This window comes from Aquarana catesbeiana, linkage group LG01 (assembly GCF_042186555.1).
Source record: "Aquarana catesbeiana isolate 2022-GZ linkage group LG01, ASM4218655v1, whole genome shotgun sequence".
In the NCBI taxonomy this organism is placed as follows: domain Eukaryota; kingdom Metazoa; phylum Chordata; class Amphibia; order Anura; family Ranidae; genus Aquarana; species Aquarana catesbeiana.
This window is the reverse complement of record NC_133324.1, coordinates 476,051,006-476,069,117: the sequence shown is the minus strand read 5'-3', so window position 1 is coordinate 476,069,117 and position 18,112 is coordinate 476,051,006. Positions and strand designations below refer to the sequence as shown.

Sequence of the window (18,112 nt, the reverse complement as noted above, 5' to 3'; positions counted from 1 at the left end):
ATAAGAATTAGAAAAAATCTTTAGGAATCTCTCTTACCTTATCCAGCTGCAGGGTTCTGTGGTAACAGACCCTATCTTCACCACTCACACGGGCTCCCTTAAAAAATATTCAGAGACTGGGGCCACCTTTTTATCGGGGGATCCACAGTCCTGGGCCTGTAAAGCACCCCGCCAGGAATATGGCTGAGAAAACCAAATACTGGATCCCGCTCTCTTAAAAGAGAAGCGTTACAGGTAAAACCTAATTTCTTTGGACACGAGGCCTGGATACCATTCAACTTGGCCTGAAAAAGACACTTTGAATGGATCCGGTTGCATAGCTTGCCCCAGCAAGGAATACTCAGAGCGGAGCCCAGCACAGCACATCTTTACTCGTGACCAACACCTAAGACACTGGCGAAAAAACTGAGGTACTCCCAGTAAGGGGAGGGGTTATATGGGGAATTGAACTTCCTGTTTAGGGTGTGCCAGTGTCTATCACCTGAAGGTGCCATATAACCCATACAGTTATTACTGTGGCTCTGTGTCCTGTGATGTACGATAAAGAAAAATATGTGTTGCAAAGCTTGCTCACCTTGCTATGCTTCAATATGTGGGATATTATTTCTATACTAATCAGGAATGAAAACAAGGCATGGCTACAACATTACTGAGCATTTGCGAAGTTACAGCAGAGACAAACAGAAAACACAGGTAGGGCGGAAGTAAACTGCTCTTCTGACTCAGAAGACAGTAGCTAAGATGGCGCTGGCTGCAACCAGGAAGTAGAAATTACAAATCAACTAGAAAAAAAAGTAAGAAACATCCTTAGGGGGTAAAGATTAATGCAGAATGTTATGGAAAGCTTTATTAGACTGTATTTATCAAGAAGGAGCATTTGAGGGGCTGAGTTAACTTCCTCTTTACTGTAAACTTAAGAGAGCTTTGACCATTTAACATATGTATAAATATGTCTACTTATGTAACTTTTTTTCTTCCAAATAGAAAAAAAAAACTAAATTTCACAATTTCTCCAGGCCAATATTTTTTTCCATGGCTGGGTATTATATGGGGTCAAGAAACATTAAAAGGGGTTGTAAAGTCAGAAGGTTTTTTTATCTTAAAAGCAGAGTTCCACCCACATTTGCTACTTTGCATCATCCTCTTCAATCCAGTAAGTCAGAACAGCATTGGCATTTTTTTCCCAAGCTTTCTTTACCTTCTTTTCATGGTGTATTTTTTTTCTTCCTGTACAGGGCGCCGGGGCGGGCAACGTCATATCCTGTGGCGCCCTGGCTCCTGGGAGATGTGTGTCATCATTCCCAGAAGTCAACAACAGGGTGGGACCTTCCTCCGACGCTGCCGTTGTGATGGCAAGCAGAGATACAATCGCAGGTCACGCCTCAGGTTTTTTTTGAACACACACGAGATCGGGAGGTGCATGTTTGGTAATCAGCAGCACCTTATCCCGGAATACTACACTAGCGGCTTTACATGCCCACAATTAAGATGGGAGCGTGCAGCCAAAGGATTATTATCGTTTCTTTTATTTAAAAAAATACTATAATATTAAAAGGGACTTTGCATATAGTTAGCTTTTTAAGAACTTAGTAATAAGAATCCCGGTTGTCTTCATTAAAAAAAAAAAAAAATCACGGCTGGAACACCGCTTTGATGCATTATATGCATTAAGATAAAAAGCCTTCTGTGTGCAGCAGCCCCCCTAATACTTATCTGAGCTGTGACTTGACTCGGGTGCCCCCCATAGCAAGCTGCTTGCTGTGGGGGCACTCAACAGGAAGGAAGGGCACGGATCACAGAAGAAAGACCTGAGAAGAGGAGGATCTGGGCTGCTCTGTGCAAATCCACTACAACAGAGCAGGTAACTATAACATGTTTGTTAATTTTATAGAAAAAAAAGACTTTACAATAACTTTAAAGTGGTTCTAAAAAGGCAAAAAGTTTTTTTACCTTAAAGCATGTTTTGCATTCAGATTAAAAAAAAAGCTTCATGTGTCTGTGCCTCCCACTCACCTCCATGCTGCAGCTGCCCCCCACCAGCTTTAAAGCGGTAGTAAACCGCATCCTTTTTAAAGGAAAAAAAACAGCAGGCTTTAGCATTTCCTGCTTAATTTAACTGCCCTGAACCTCCCTTAAAAACTATTGACAGGTCACAGGTTTCTATGCATTACAATTTTTGCACTGCAGAGTATTTTAGATCATTTCCATACACTTATGAAGCAGTTTCCTGTGTGTTTTAGAATGACAGACAACTTTATTATTCTGACTGCAATTGGGTTTACCTGGCTTTTTCCTTTCAGCATCAAAAGATTAGTTACTTTTCCAAATGGCAGACCTAATGAGATGATTTCAGACTCTGTGACCTCATTTGGAATCTTGCGGATATGGAGTACTCTTGATGGAGAACAAGGGGAGCGATCTCCTTGAAATTTTTTATTGTTCCCATTAGCTGTAAAAAAAAAAAAAAAAAAAAAAAATATCACAAATAAGCAATTAAGTCATTTCAAATAAATTGCCAAAACATAAAATATACAGGTAAATGCCTACACCTGAGGCTTACATGTTAGTGTAAAATTGGAAAGCCCACCAATCACCTCTATGAGCCAGCGGATTAAATAGTATATATATATTTTATTAACATCCAATTCAGCCTCAGGTAGGGCTCTCGGTTCCTTTTTACCAGTGGTGCGTCCATTAGGGGCGCTCAGGCGCCGCTCCCTCTCTCCAGCCACCCCCTCTGTGTACTGTGGATAGATTCATGTATTGCATGAATCTATCCATGGCCGTTGTAGCCACCACCTATTCGGGCGCCAGAATTACAGCGGCGGGGGGGTGTTTTTGAAGCACCTGATTACAGCCATAGGCTCTAAACTGCTTCAAATAAGGTGCACTGCAAGCTTAAACCATTGTGCTTGCAGTGCACCCAGGTGTGTTAGCAAAGCAAATGAAGATTTGCTTTGCTAACACAGAACCGCCTCTCAGCCAATCAGGAGGCCCGGATGCAATACCGGCACCTGATTGGCTGAGGTCAGAGGCGATCCCATTGGCGCCAAGGAATACAGGAAGACATGCACAGGAGTCAGAAGGACACAGCATCCATCGCTGTGCTACCGTCCCACAGCTCGCCGCCTGACACGCCACCACGATGATGGGGTAACTGCCGGGCAGACAGTGGGCAGGCAGGCACAGTGGCTGCATATTATGGGCACAAAGGCTGCAATTGATGAGCACAGAGTCCACATATGATGTGGGGCAGAGTGGCTGCATATGATGGGCACAGTGAGGCTGCATATGATGGGCACAGTGAGGCTGCATATGATGGGCACAGTGAGACTACAATTGATGTTTTTGTTTCAGAATTTTTCCGTTCGTTTGCCCCCCCCCCCCCCCCCCCCAAAAAAAAAGCCTCCACTGCTTTTCACATGTTTTTTGAGGCTTTCCTTAGCACCTCCATTAAAATATTTTATAGCGCTCAAGAGCCCAAGCTGAAATTAACAAGCACAACTAAATTAAATACAGCAGTGACTAACCCCCGCATGCCTGTTCATACTTCTCACTACCAAGTTTTATTCAGAAAGGGGAACAGCTTTTGCTGTGCTCTTGCATACTTATGGCCCGTACACACGATCTGAAAATCAGACGAAAAATACAGATTTTGATGCGAGCGTAAGATAGTCGGATCGCTAGTACAGAGCTTTTGACAGCAAATCACAACAGTACATCCGATATTATTTTATCGGACATGCACTAAAATCTTTCTCATAAGATACCAGATCGTACGATTTTTGATAAATCAGTACAGTTGTCTGAAAATACAATACAAATACACTACACGACATCACTTCTGATTTTTTATTCTGTCGTACGAGAATTTTCGTAACTTTAGTAAACTCTTCAGGTTCGATATATGGCTAGCATGCAAAGAAAAAAAAAAAACAGACGATCTGTCGTTCGATTTTCAGATCGTGTGTACGGTAGAGCTGCACGATGCTGGCTAAAATCAGAATCACAATTTTTTTGCTTAGAAGATAGATCACCAAATAAGGTAGCTTATCCAGAGACTTCTTATTAAAAAAAACACACGAATTAGACAGTTGATATTCCCACTGGTGGTCTTGAAGGCTGCTGGGGAGCCATCCCCACCTCGACCCCATAGAGGGCCACCCACGGCCGCGGGACTTACAAGTGGCTACGAATTATTGGGCACTACAAAAGGGGGGGAGTGAGGGCCAAAACAACAGTTGTTTTTGGATCAACCACACCTACTGACCATCGGAGCCTTTAGCTATTTGTAGTGACTTACACTGATCTACATTTTGGACCTGATGTTTCCTATCACAGGGACTAAAGTCCTAACAATTTAAACATGCAGTCAGGTGCCTATGGCCCTCACTCCCAACCCCCCCCCCCCCTTTGGAGTGCCCAATAATTCGTGACCACTTGTAAGTCCCGCGGCCGTGGGCGGCCCTCTATGGGGTCAAGGTGGGGATGGCTCCCCAGCAGCCTTCAAGACCACCAGTGGGAATATCAACTGTCTAATTCGTGTGTTTTTTTTAATAAGAAGTCTCTGGATAAGCAAGCTTATTTGATGAAGAGGAAACACAAGAACCCCCTGAAGAAGACCATAAATATATAGGTCGAAATGCATTGGGGCTTTGTTCCAAACATCGGACAGCACAACCACAATTCAATTATTGTAGGTTGCAAGATTAGATAATTTCATCCTTTTTCCAACCTTTATGGTATTTTCAATATTGTGATTTTTCCCCTTTTCTAATGTATTAGTCTCGCATTATATATACCCAGAGCTCATTTTTTAACTTATGTGCTTATATTGTCCATTTGCTTTTTTGATAATAAAATCATTTATATTTTTATAAGTTTGTTGGCTCACAATTGCTGCTAAAAAAAACCCCACGGGGAAATTCCTAAAACATTTTGTTATTCGGGGTGTGCAGCCTTTCAGACTCCTTATATGTGTCATATCATGTTATAGAAGATAGATCACGATTCTCGCGGCGTAACATCTTTCACATTAAAACAGTTGTGCTAACTTTACTGGTTCATTTTTTCTTTTTATTCATTGAAGTGTATTTTTTCCCAAAAAATTGCGTTTGAAAGACTGCTGGGCAAATACAGTTTGACATAAAATATTGCAGCAATTGACATTTTATTCCCTAGGGCAGTGATGGCGAACCTTGGCACCCCAGATGTTTTGGAACTACATTTCCCATAATGCTCATGCACTCTGCAGTGTAGTTGAGCATCATGGGAAATATAGTTCCAAAAGGTTCGCCATCACTGCCCTAGGGTCTCTGCTAAAATATATATAATGTTTGGGGGTTCTAAGTAATTTTCTAGCAAAAAATACTGATTTTAACTTAATGCGGATGTAAACCCGAATTTTTTTTTTTTAATCATACTGTAGAGTATAAGATTTCCTATCATTTGAGCCCAGTCTTGCCACAAAGAGTTAATCCAGCTCTGAGCAATCCTCTTTTATTGTTCAGTGAGATAAATCTTGACAAACAGAGAAAAACTTTGTCAAATCCTCCCCCTTGCTGTGAGTGACAGGTGATTTACATCTCGTGCACTCATGCAGTATTTTTTAATTCCCTCCCACTCCTTTCTTCAGCAGCTCTGCAAGGATTGGCTGTTCCACACCTCACCATGATTTGGCATGCTGAAGTCATGTGGTTACTTTCCTGTCTTTTCACTGGATGTTAGAGATCATAGCAGAAGTTCAGTGTAAGAAATACACAGGAAAAAATGCATATTGACAAGGGGAGCGTAGAGGTGGGCGGGGAGTCTACTGACATCACGACTCCACCCACTGAGCTCCAGACAACAGACCCACCCACAGAATCTGCAGTTTTTCAGGTCTAATAAAAGACAGAGGGGAGACATTTGACAGGTAAAGGTACATGCAGGAGGCATGTATATCCTTATAGATAACCCCTATGGCAGTAGTTTAGAAAGGATGACATTGGGTTTACATTCACTTTAAGAAACAAGTGTCAGAAAAAGATTTAGACTAGGTGGTTAAACTTCCTGCATTTACATGTTGTTAAAAACTTGGCAGACTGCCTGGATTTTTTCTTTACACACAGGAGTTTATCTCTTTGATCTAAAAAGGAAGAGTTAGTTACAACTTTCATGTTAAAAGCTTGGCAGACTGCCCGGATGCTTTCTTTTGACAGCTGAGTAAGCAGATAAGGCCTCATGCACAGAGAGGCTGGTGCAAACTCTGCTGAACACGTTTTTACAAGCTGAAACCGGCGTTTAGAAACGCCGTTTTGCCGCATTTGCATGCTGCGCTTTACCGCGTTTGCGTCTAGAAGCGTCTGCAGAGCAGAGAATGACATTTTGCGACCCATCTTTGGGTCGCAAAATGTCAAGCACTTCTGCAGCAGAGAATGACATTTTCAGACCTGATTTTGGGGCCCCATATCTCGGGGCCACTTGGTACTAGGAACCCCACATTTAGATATGTTATAGTGTTAGTCCAACTGTGTTAGCACACCAACTTTTGGGTTCCTAGCACCAAGTTGCCCCGAGATATGGGGCCCCAAAGTCGGGTCACAAAATGTCAAGTACTTTTCTGCAGTAGAGAATGACATTTTCTGACCTAACTTTGGGGCCCCATATCTCGGGGCCACTTGGTGCTAGGAACCCCAAATTTGGATATGTTGTAGTGCTAGGCCTGGGGTTTGGGTTTGGGGTTCCTAGCATCAAGTGGCCCCAAAGTCGGGTTGTAAAAACACTTATAAACGCAAACGTGGCTAAACGCAGTAACGGCGTTTGGCGTCTGAAACGTGGAAAACTTTTGCGCCTGAACCCATTTTTTTGCTTCTGGAAAAACAAGGTTAAACGCAACTGCCTAAAAACAAGACTGTGTACATGGACACATAGGATAACATTGAATGGGTTCAGGGGCAGTTGAAAAAAAGTGTCCAACTGCCTCTGAACACGAGTTTAACAGCGTCTTGTGTGCATGAGGCCCAAGTCTCTCCACTTGTTATATGAAAGAATCAGCAAACTCTGCAATAGATATCGTCATTGGGGTTGAATTGAGATCACAATTTTTTTTACGATTAATTGTGCAGCTCTAGTGTACGGGGCATTATGATGGTGTGGGTTTTACTGCTGCATGATGCATTTTGCTTAATTGTAAAACAAATATACAATAGTTAAAAGTTTAAAACTTAAAAAAGAACACAAGACCATTACAATTCATCTATAAGGGCTTATGCACACAGGACGTTATTTGTACAGCTGCTATTAGGGGCGTCTGATGTTTTTTTTAACTGCTTCGAAACACCCCTTCATGTTAGCCTGTGTCCAAGCACACAAACTGTCAGAGGTGTTTGGAGGCATAAGCGTTTAGGGGCAGTAGAAAAAAACGACAGCCTGTGCTTGCAGGAGCAGTAAAAAATGAGCTGTAAAAACGTCTGACGCTGCTAAACGCAGCTTAACGCTGTTAAGCTGCGTCAAGCGTTTCTTTTTTACAGGTCAAAATCAATGGTTCCTTATGAGAGCCCACTGATTTGAATAGAAGTCGCACCAGAAGTTGGATCACGATGATGAGACTTGTGTGCTGAGGATCTTGAAGGGGAACCACTCGCCAAAATGAAAAAAAAAAAAAAAAGATTTGTGAGTTTCCCCACAGGACGATACCAGACCGTTCGGTCTGGTATGGGTTTTAAGGGGAACCCCCACGCAAAAAAAAAAAAAAAAAAAAAAAATTGGCATCCCCCCCGGACCCTTATCTGAGCACGCAGCCTGGCAGGTCAGGAAAGGGGGAGGGTACTCTGATAGCGGTCTGATATGGATTTTGGCCTTTTTTTTTGCGTGGGGGTTCCCCTTTATCTGGTATTGTTCTGGGGGGGACCCCATGCCAATTTTTTTTCATTTTGGCAGGGGGTTCCCCTTCAAGATCCTCAGCACACAAGTCGCCCCACAAGTCGGATCATCATGATCCAACTTCTGGTGCAACTCCAAATCAACGGGCTCCCATAAGGAACCATTGATTTTGAATAGAGTCAGAGAAACGCCGCTAAAAGCTATCGCGGCTAAATGTGCATTAACGCTAATACAAAAAGCTGCTAAAAGCACGTTTTTATAGCTGCTTTTTCTTGGCGTTGGTAGTGGCGTTACAGTTCGTTTTTTCTAACGCCCTGTGAGCATGAGCCCTAAAGCTGAACAACAAAACAACAAAAGAAAAAAAAAAAAACTCTGCATTAAGGTATTGTGGTTTGTCAGCACATACAATGCCCATGCAAATAACTATCACTCCCTGTATGCTGTCAGATGGCGGGTGCAATGTCAAGCTCCTGTACAGTCTTCCTCCATCTTTGTGCGCGTATCTTCGTAACCAATTTCACTTACAAAAGCTAGAGGAAAACTAAATTAATTACAAGCGTGCTGAGCAACACCCTCACAGCTTATTCAAACTGAAATTATGCCGGCTTTGGTAGCAAGACCTTTCATTCACAGGAATCTGAATATCCTAGCCCTGCTGCATATAGCAGCCGTGATGCCTGTGCCGTCAGCTCGTACACTACACTGCCGCAGAGTGAGTATCCACCACAATGGAAAGGACAACCACAAGATCACACTGACTAATGTGCAGCTGGGTCCGGAGGGGTAGTCAGGATATTTGGAATTCGTTCACCTTTTCATTTTTCATGAAAGGGTGAACCTACCCTTTAGGCCCAGGATTTTAGTTAAAATTGTATTCAAAATTCTAGTAGTTAATTTAGAACCTTTATGCAAAATACTTATGTATTTCAACAGTGTCATCCAGCAAGTAAAAAAAATCCCCACTCGAATCCAGCATTGGTCCATTCTCCTTTACTTCCCAAAGCCGGCCATAGATGTTTCGAAACTTGACCGGGTTTAGCAGAGATTCGGACTATGTGTGGGCAGGCTGATTGTACCAAAGTTGATTAATCAATCAACTTGGGTACAACCAGCCTGTTTTATTTTTATTTATTTCCAGTGACTACAGCTGTTAGCAATAATCATTGTGTTCTCCCGGCAAGGACAGCTCCCCGTAACCCCCCACCAGGAGAACACAATGGCACTATGGGAGGGATTCCCCCAATAATGCTGACTGAGTTGATGGGGGAATCCAGTGATTCTTTCCTGCAACCAGTGCTTGCAGTAAAGAAAATTGCTCCGTCTAGGCTAGCTTACCTGAGAGGAGTAGTAATTACATTGCCATACACTGTAGTGGGTGGACATGGGAATCTCAGACACCAGGTCTAACCCACCCACTAGTTTAGCCTTGTTTTATGGAAAGGAGGATCAATTCCACAATCCACCCACAATTCTGCGCACTGCCCACCTCTTTCATGCCCGTTGTTGCATCGCCACATGCTTTAACTGATGAGAAGGTGTTGGAGACACAGGCATACACATTTTAAAGCTGAAAGCTCTGAAAAAATAAATAAATAAAAAATCCTAGCACCTGCATACCATTATGCACATAACATCTAACCAAACACTGACATGCAAGAGCTAGACAGAGGACAGGCAGATGCTGGCAAACATTAAGCAGTAAGAAACTGAAAAGAAACTGTTAAAGTTTGCTTAATATGGAACTTGCTACTAAATGTGAAAGTCACTATAACTGTGAATAAACCAGATTCAACTAAAAAAAATATCCAAACCTGGTAGAAACAAAAAGCACAAAGAAACTTGATAACAGAAATGCTTTTGCCTGGCATTTGTCAAGCATGCACACAGCAGTCAGAATTTGTTCCATATAGTACGAGTCCTGCTGTATATTAGCCCAAAGAAATTAGTTAATGAATGAGTAATTATTGCACATGACTGAAAAGAGGGACCACACTTTATTTTTCTAAAGACGACAAATAAGGCCAAAGAGTGATTATCCTTTTATAAGCGAGCACATGAAAAAGTCAGCTGTTGATAAGGGTTCAGACAGCACACTTTTAAAGCCTGTCAATAAAGATCAGCAAAATAACCTGGATTACATTAAAGGGTGTTGTAGGGTTAACGTGAAAAAAAAGCATTGGTGGGGGTAAAAAAAAAATAAATAGCTTTGAAAACTCTCTTGATAATGATGGCTCACGCCTAGTTCAGGAGGCTTAAATGTCAGACGATGCCCTTATTAACTAGAGTAAAATATTTGGGATATAGATTTACAAGATTCCATCCTAATCAAAATATTCATAAATAAGCAGAGAAATTATCTAAAACATTTAAATTAGCAAGAAAAACAGAATCTTTATAAACAAGATATTTATAAAACGTACAACACAAACTGTTTAAAAGTGAAAAAAGTACACTAACTTGAATTTGTTCCCCACTGCATACACTGAGAACTTAGTTAAACACTGCTGATCGCTCAGTTCCCCCATGACTCTCAGTCACCGGACCTCTGCTCTGTCCCTCCGTCGCTCACTGGAGCGCTGAGCTGTGCAGGTGGTGGGGGGGGGGGCCTGGCTCAGTCTCCCAGCGGTTTTAACCTGCTGTCGGCTGAAAATGGGTCACAGGAGTGCACTCCTGTGATCCATAGAAGTAGGGCCAAAAAAAAAAAAGGAAAGAAGAAGCCTGGATAAGTTGAGAGCCTTGTTTATAACTCAATGCCTTTTTTTCACCTAAGGCTGCATGCACACAGACATCTTAAAATAATCCTCATTGGATCTTTCTGCCAGGCGCTGGCAGCCACATCCAGTGCAAAAAATGCTTAGTCTAGTGGATATTTACACGTGCATGCAAGCAAAGCGTATGCACAAATTTTCATTCTAGTGGCTGGAATATTCAGTTCTAGTCGCTAGACCTAAAATTATGTGCAAATGTATATATTATGTCAGTATGCTTCTCTATGAATGCAGGTCTGGGGCATTTTGTATGCCCCTAAAAGCTACTCTAAAATACAAATCTAAATCTAAGAATCTAAATGTAACACTATGCATGGACACACTGGCTAATACAGAGCTGCATTGAGAGGCAATTAAATGCTTCTAAAAGCTGCATTTTTTTCTCCCCCACGTGCATGAGGCTTAACACATCACTTGAGGCCCATTCACATATGCGGTGTTAGCACATGTACTGCATTAAGGCAGTTCATTCACTTCACTGAGCTTCCTAACACACCAAAAAAGGTGTATGTAGCATATTCGCTAGCACAGTGCAGGTAAATGTGCAGTGCGGATCTGCAATGCACATCTGCTGGCAAGGTTCATTTGGGTGCCATTCAGAATTTAAGGAGAAGTACAGCCAAAGCTCATTTGGCTGTACTCCTGTGGATCACAGGAGTGCAGTTTGTTCTGCAGTCCTGTGACCTGTTTTCAGCAGACAGTGAGCTGAACCCACGCTGTCGGCTGACGTCACAGAGCCAGTGCTGTCTCGGAAAAGTTTGTGACCACATGCTTGGATCGGTATCCAGCTCAGGCTTTCAGCGAGCCACTGAGAGCTTGAGCTGGCTACTCCTGCCCCCTCCACAGCCCAGTGCTCCAGTGAGCATGGGGGGCAGGGAGCTCTGAGTGACCACTTTAATGTCTTTTGCTTACAGGCTCAACAGATGTCCCAGCAGTGACTTAACCCAATGGCTGATCCCTCACTGTATGCCTAAGTCAGAGGTTTCAATCATACAGAGCCACAAGGCAGGCCAAGACTGCAGTCTTTTCTCTTTAGCTAATCCACAGTGCTCTGGAAATTGTATTTTTTCGTGGACTGGTTATTTATAAAACAAATAAATTAACTCTAAAAGACATGCTGGTAGGTTAATCGGATCCTGTCTAAATTGGCCCTAGTATGAATGTGTGTTAGGGACCTTAAGTTGTAAGCTCCTTGAGGGCAGGGACTGATGTAAATGTACAATGTAAAAAGTGCTGCGTAAATTGACGGCGCTATATAAGTACCTGAAATAAATAAATAAAATTAACCCAAAACAATCTTTCCTGTGAACATTTTTTACTGATTTTTATCTTCAAGCTGAAGCAATCTATCCTATATATATATATATATATATATATATATATATATATATATAAAAAACATATCATCCAATGCACTAGGGAAAAAAAAAAACAACACACACACTGTTAGTCTATGGACGCACACAGCCCGGCTCAGGAAAGGAGAAGAGGAGGAGGGAACAGCACCAGCAAGGGACTCCAGAAGTGCAAGTGTGCATTCCACGTTTAATATTTTAATTTACAAAAAAAGCCTTTACAACCAATTAAAGCTGAAGCTTTCTATCCCAAAGCTTACAACTAAAGACTAGCCTTTGTTTCAGTCTTGCAGAGTTGTATAAGCTCCTATCCTGTACTTAAATTGCTCAATCTGATTTCACTACACACAGACTCTTGCATGAAAAAAGCTTTAGCAAGTCAGACAGACCTTGCACATTTCCTGGCTGGGGATATCCAGCATCATCTAGCCCCCTCATCTCCAGGCTTACTGTCTCCCTGGTCAACCCCTTTAATTCACTGGTTTTCAGCTTTTTCAATGGAGGCGCAGCATTAGACGTGGGTTAAATCTAGGATGGTCTGCATGCAAAGTCAGCCTGTCTAGAACATTCACCCTCCAAACTGAACCCCACACCAAGAAATGTTGGCAATTGCATAACTCCTCCCAAGAGCCGACCCACTATTAGCATCAGGGATGAGGGATCTTGAGAGATATACTTAGGCAGGGAAATTGATGTCCTGCCCCTTGCCAGCCCCTCCCACCTTCTCTGTATAGAGAAGCACAGGACTCTGCAATGACATCACTGGGTCTAAAATAAAGTATTTTCCAGGGAGCGGAGTGCGGGCAGCACTGCAGGGCATCGTTCTAAGATAAGTATCTCATAATGAGCTCACTATGCCTTTGCCTTACAGGTTTTGTTTTTGTTTTTTTTCGGAGGTTCACAACCTCTTTAAAGAACTCTGGAAATTATGGAGCTCAGTTGTTTTATCTACAATAGTACTCAGAAAAGATTTTGCACTGCATACAGGAAAAAAAAATTAATAGCATCCGGAAAATGTACTCATTCCTTCTGCTGTAACTTAAAATTTGGAGGCTGAAAAGAAAAAAAAAAGAAAAAAAAAAAAAAAAAGAAATTTCAAGGCCTGCGGAAGGTCAGTACGCTAACTCTCAGACTCACTGTACCTGTAGCTGGAGTGGAATGGCTCATGGTAAAAGGACCGTTAGCGATACCAGAAGAGAGAAGCTCGTCAGATGCCCGCTAAAAAAATAAAACAACGTATATCAGTATAAATGAACTAAAAAGAAAATAAACACATCTAAATTTTTATCAATCGTTTAATTACTAAGGAAAAAATTCCTTTGCAGGATGCCAAGTCATAGTGCAAAGGTCTTAAATATTAAAAAAAAAAAAAAAAAAAACACAATTTGATAAATAAATGAAAAGTTTTGGGGCTCAGAAGAACTGAGTATATTTCAGAAGATGGAAATATTAGCGTTTGTTTTCTGACAACTTCCTATGCACTATTCCCACAGACAAGTATCAACCAACTAAATTTGTAACGTTGGCCATACCCAGCCTGACCACTGAAAATGATGAGATCAAATTAAGGATCACCTAAAAGTGGACAACTAAAGGTCTGATTCACTGCCAGGTGGCAGAAGGGATGATTTATATGCTAAAATTTACTCACTTGAGAAATAGAGCTCACAATCTGCTAAAACCAGGCAGGGCCTGTGTGATTTTAGCTACATTTTGTCATGTAAAGCTGGATACACAACACACATGTATTTTTTTTTTTTTTAACTACTAGGTTAAATGAAAAAAAAAAAAAAAAAAAAAAAAAAAAAAAAACTGACAGACCCCACATCAATACAAGTGTTACTGATGCAAGGATCTTTCCCACGGTGTCTTTGTATTCTGACAGTGGGGCAGTGTGCCTGTGCCTCCCAGCTGCAGCTAAACGCAAGAATCTCTTGCACTGGAGCTTAATGCCCAGTGTGCATGAGTGTATATAAACCCCAACAATTAACTTATTTTATTACAGTATTTGTTGAACGTGTGTAACACTTAAAATGGTCCAGATCAAATCCTCAGTATAGTGTTAATGTGCTTTCTGCATACCATGGACAAACAAGGAACTTTACTTACTGCTTGATCACCACACATTTACTACAAGTTACATATCTAAAGTCCACCCTTAAAGAATAAATGCAGTCAAGTGACCCTGGTAGTGTAAGAATCATGGTCTAGCTAAAAAAAAAAAAAAAAAAAAAAAAAAAAAGTTTTGCATCTACTAAAAAGGAAACCATTATTACAATTGAACCCTGGTGTGAACTAGGGTTATAGAAGAAAAACAGGTTCACAAACTTGCCTAAAGCACGTGAAACACTGTAATGCCAGAGGAAATTGCATGTCACTATTTCTCAATATCCAGACCTTTTACCCACAACCAACACTTATGATCTTTTTTCATCCAAATACAGTCCAACAGAGCTGCATGAATGCTGCCACTCTGAATTAAATATGCAGTCATGCCCTAATCAACATCTGCAGTCAAACTGGAATGAAACTAGGCAAGACAGAACCTAGACCCTGCAGCGAGGGCTGCTTACCTTTGTGTTACAACACAAGTATTGGTATGCTACTCCCACAATTCTTGTAACTTCGAAGAGGGAGTGAAAGGGTTGGGCCACCCTGCAACCCTACTAGTTTTTCTTCCTCTTGCATAGGACTGAACAGATTTTGCTTATCATTACACCGATATGCGTTTGAAATATCAACTAAGCTTTAATCACTACAAATACACTGCTTTCTTAATGTAAATATATGACTTCAGCTTCATTCCATTTCATTGTTAATGGTAGTAGTATAGTATCCAGCAGACACGCATCAGGAAATTGATCAAAGACAGGATCTTTTACTATAGGCATCTTGCTTGCAAACACGAACACTCGTTTCTTGTGGTAAAAGGAAACTGAGAAAACATGGATGCGGCCATTGCAGATCTCTTCTGTAGAAGATGCTAGTTGCCTGTCTGATCAATGTGCTTTCACTTTTAAGGAACAAGTACACAAATCAGGTATACAGACTTTAAAGTGTTCACCTTTACAGAAAAAATGTAAAGGCAACACTGGACACTCTCCCCACAGAGATAGACAAAACCGATTCACTGTGATGGCGCTGTCCAATCAGAATCAATCTCGCCGTCCTGAAGAGCAGGGATTTCAAATCCTCAAACCACTGGACTGGCTGCGAGGGTGCCAACAGGTCAGCAACCTCTGAGGTAAAAACAGTGGGGTAAGGTATTGCAGCGAACGTCAATGTGAGAGCAAGTATTGTGGAACCAGAACTCACATTTAACTCTAAAATAATATGATGTAAAAGCTTTTAAAATGCCCCCTATGGATAATTTTAGGTACCGTAGTTTGTGGCCATTTCACAGGCATGCGCAATTTTAAAGCAGAGGTCCACCCTAAATAAAAAAATTACATAAAAAGGCTCCTAAAAATGTGAAAAAAAAAAAAAAAAAAATTGAAAAAAAAATTACAATTTTTTACTTACCAGAAATGGCTGTTGCTAGGCAGATCGTCCTAATCTGCCACTTCCTATTCCGCGGTAGTTTTCATTCTTCTCCTCCTCAGGTTGTCTTCTGGGGAATGGGGCGCGCTGTCTTCTGGGACCTGTGTGTCCCCCAGAACATAGCCAGCCATTCACAAAGCGCCGCGCAGCTCGCGCATGCGCAGTAGGAAACGGGCAGTGAAGCCGCAAGGCTCCACTGCCAGTTTCCCTTAGTTCGAATGGTGGCGCCAGGACCTGATCTGATGGACGTATCGGTCTCGGGCGGCCAACATCGCGGGCACCTTGGACAAGTGAGTGTGCTTATTAAAAGTCAGCAGCTACAGAGTTTGTAGCTGCTAACTTTAAAAAAAAAAAAAAAACAATTTCAGCTGGAACTCCGCTTTAAAATCTTGAATGATTGATATCCATTTACTTGATGCAACATCATTCTTTATATTTTACTGAACAAATCGGGTATTATATTGTGTTTGTGTGCACCAAAATCCATTTCATTGTAGCAATTCCCGAAAATTTGTGTTTGAAAAATGGTTGCGCAAATACAGTGTTACATAAAAAATTGCATCAACTACCATTTTATTCTTGAGGGCCTCTGCTTTCTGTAAATATATGTTTGGGGGTTCAAAAAAATTTTCTAGCAAAAAAAATACTGATTTTTAACATGCTTGAAGGCAGACTGATGTGAATGTACCAAATGTGTAACGCGCTGCGTAAATTGATGGAGCTATACAAGTATAAAGAACTGTGAAAAACGTCAAAACAAATGGTTAAAGGGAAAAGAAAAAAGTAAAAAAAAAAAAACAAAAACAAAAAAAAAAAAAAACAGGGAAATGAGTATGTATAGCAGAGATGTACTGGATTTTTTGCCTTGTCATACATTTAAAAAAAAAAAAAAAAAAAAAAACACTTACATTTCCCTACTGGCTGAAGCACTTCCAGTCCCTGCACCGCTCCTCAGCCTGCTTGGAATTTAGAAAATCACTATAAACTTTTATGGGGTTGACCACACACACAGGACCAGAAGCATGCTGAGCACAAATAAAGCCGAGACTTTAATATAGCATATCTCATCTTCCTCTGGACAGAAGCTGAAGTTTCTAATCTGCCTGACTGTAGGAGTCCCCAGACAGGCTACAGAAAGAAGAAAAACAGGACAGTGCAAGAATTAATAAAAAAATCCACTTGTAGTGTCTGCTGCCAAGTCTGAACCATATTAACTGCACTAGCATTGGTAGCTGTTTAGACAGTAGACAAATGATAAAAAGAAACAAAAGCAGGATCAGACAATGGAATCCTCATTCTGTAGGATAAAGCTGATGTGCAGTATTTGGGACACTAAAGCTTGGTACACACTATTAGCTTCTTTTCGTTCAACCCAGCAGACTAAACAAAGGAAAACTGAAGAGTTCACAAGGAGTTTGATGTACTAACTATGCGATGTTAGTATAGCGATCTCCCCGCTGAGCTATTGTGTTCTAACAGGGGGACTGCCCCCCCGCCAGAACACACCGTTCATCGCTTTCAGCCATTGGCTGAGCGCACTGATCAGATGCCAATCGGCAGACCTTTTTCCATCATGCCCCTTCGACAGAAACCAGCTGTACAGCTGATTTCTGTTGGACCGGTTGCTGTAAACACGTTGCTGCCTGATATTTGGCCTATGTGTATGGACCTTAATGGCATCAAATATTGAGGCGTGGAAGAAATTAAAAAAAAGCTTAAACTGATTTCTGGGCACAATATATATTATATATACATACATACATATAAACACACACAGTATCTCACAAAAGTGAGTACACCCCTCACATTTTTTTAAATATTTTATTATATTTTTTCATGTGACAACACTGAAGAAATGACACTTTGCTACAATGTAAAGTAGTGAGTGTACAGCTTGTATAACAGTGTAAATTTGATGTCCCCTCAAAATAACTCAACACACAGCCATTAATGTCTAAACCGCTGGAAACAAAAGTGGGTACATCCCTAAGTGAAAATGTCCAGATTGGGCCCAATTAGCCATTTTCCCTCCCCGGTGTCATGTGACTCGTTAGTGTTACAAGGTCTCCGGTGTGAATGGCGAGCAGGTGTGTTAAAATTTGGTGTTATCGCTCTCACTCTCTCATACTAGTCACTGGAAGTTCAACATGGCACCTCATGGCAAAGAACTCTCTGAGGATCTGAAAAAAAGAATTGTTGCTCTACATAAAGATGGCTTAGGCTATAAGAAGATTGCCAAGATCCTGAAACTGAGCTGCAGTATGGTGGCCAAGACCATACAGTGTTTAACAGGACAGGTTCCACTCAGAACAGGCCTCTCCATTGTACACCAAAGAAGTTGAGTGTACGTGCTCAGCGTCATATCCAGAGGTTGTCTTTGGGAAATAGACGTATGAGTGCTGCCAGCATTGCTGCAGAGGTTGAAGGTGTGGGGGTTCAGCCTGTCAGTGCTTAGACCATACTCCACACACTGCATCAAACTGGTCTGCATGGCTGTCATCCCAGAAGGAAGCCTCTTCTAAAGACGATGCACAAGAAAGCCTGCACACAGTTTGCTGAAGACAAGCAGACTAAGGACATGGATTA

At 41.5% G+C, this 18,112-nt stretch overlaps 1 protein-coding gene across 5 annotated transcripts in view; it reads right to left on the bottom strand.

Moving 5' to 3' along the window:
* Window positions 1-18,112, bottom strand: part of PTBP3 (polypyrimidine tract binding protein 3) — a 256,357-nt gene that overhangs the window by 107,676 nt on the left and 130,569 nt on the right. For 3 of the 5 annotated variants that reach the window (XM_073591458.1, XM_073591448.1, XM_073591438.1), the window contains exons 2-3: window positions 13,129-13,204; window positions 2,283-2,449 (exon numbers count right to left, since the gene is read on the bottom strand). In XM_073591458.1, coding sequence (XP_073447559.1) covers window positions 2,283-2,449; window positions 13,129-13,153 — 192 coding nt within the window. In that variant the 5' untranslated portion in view covers window positions 13,154-13,204. The remainder of the gene's footprint in view (window positions 1-2,282; window positions 2,450-13,128; window positions 13,205-18,112) is intronic. The other 2 variants (XM_073591444.1, XM_073591453.1) reach the window with 1 other exon arrangement.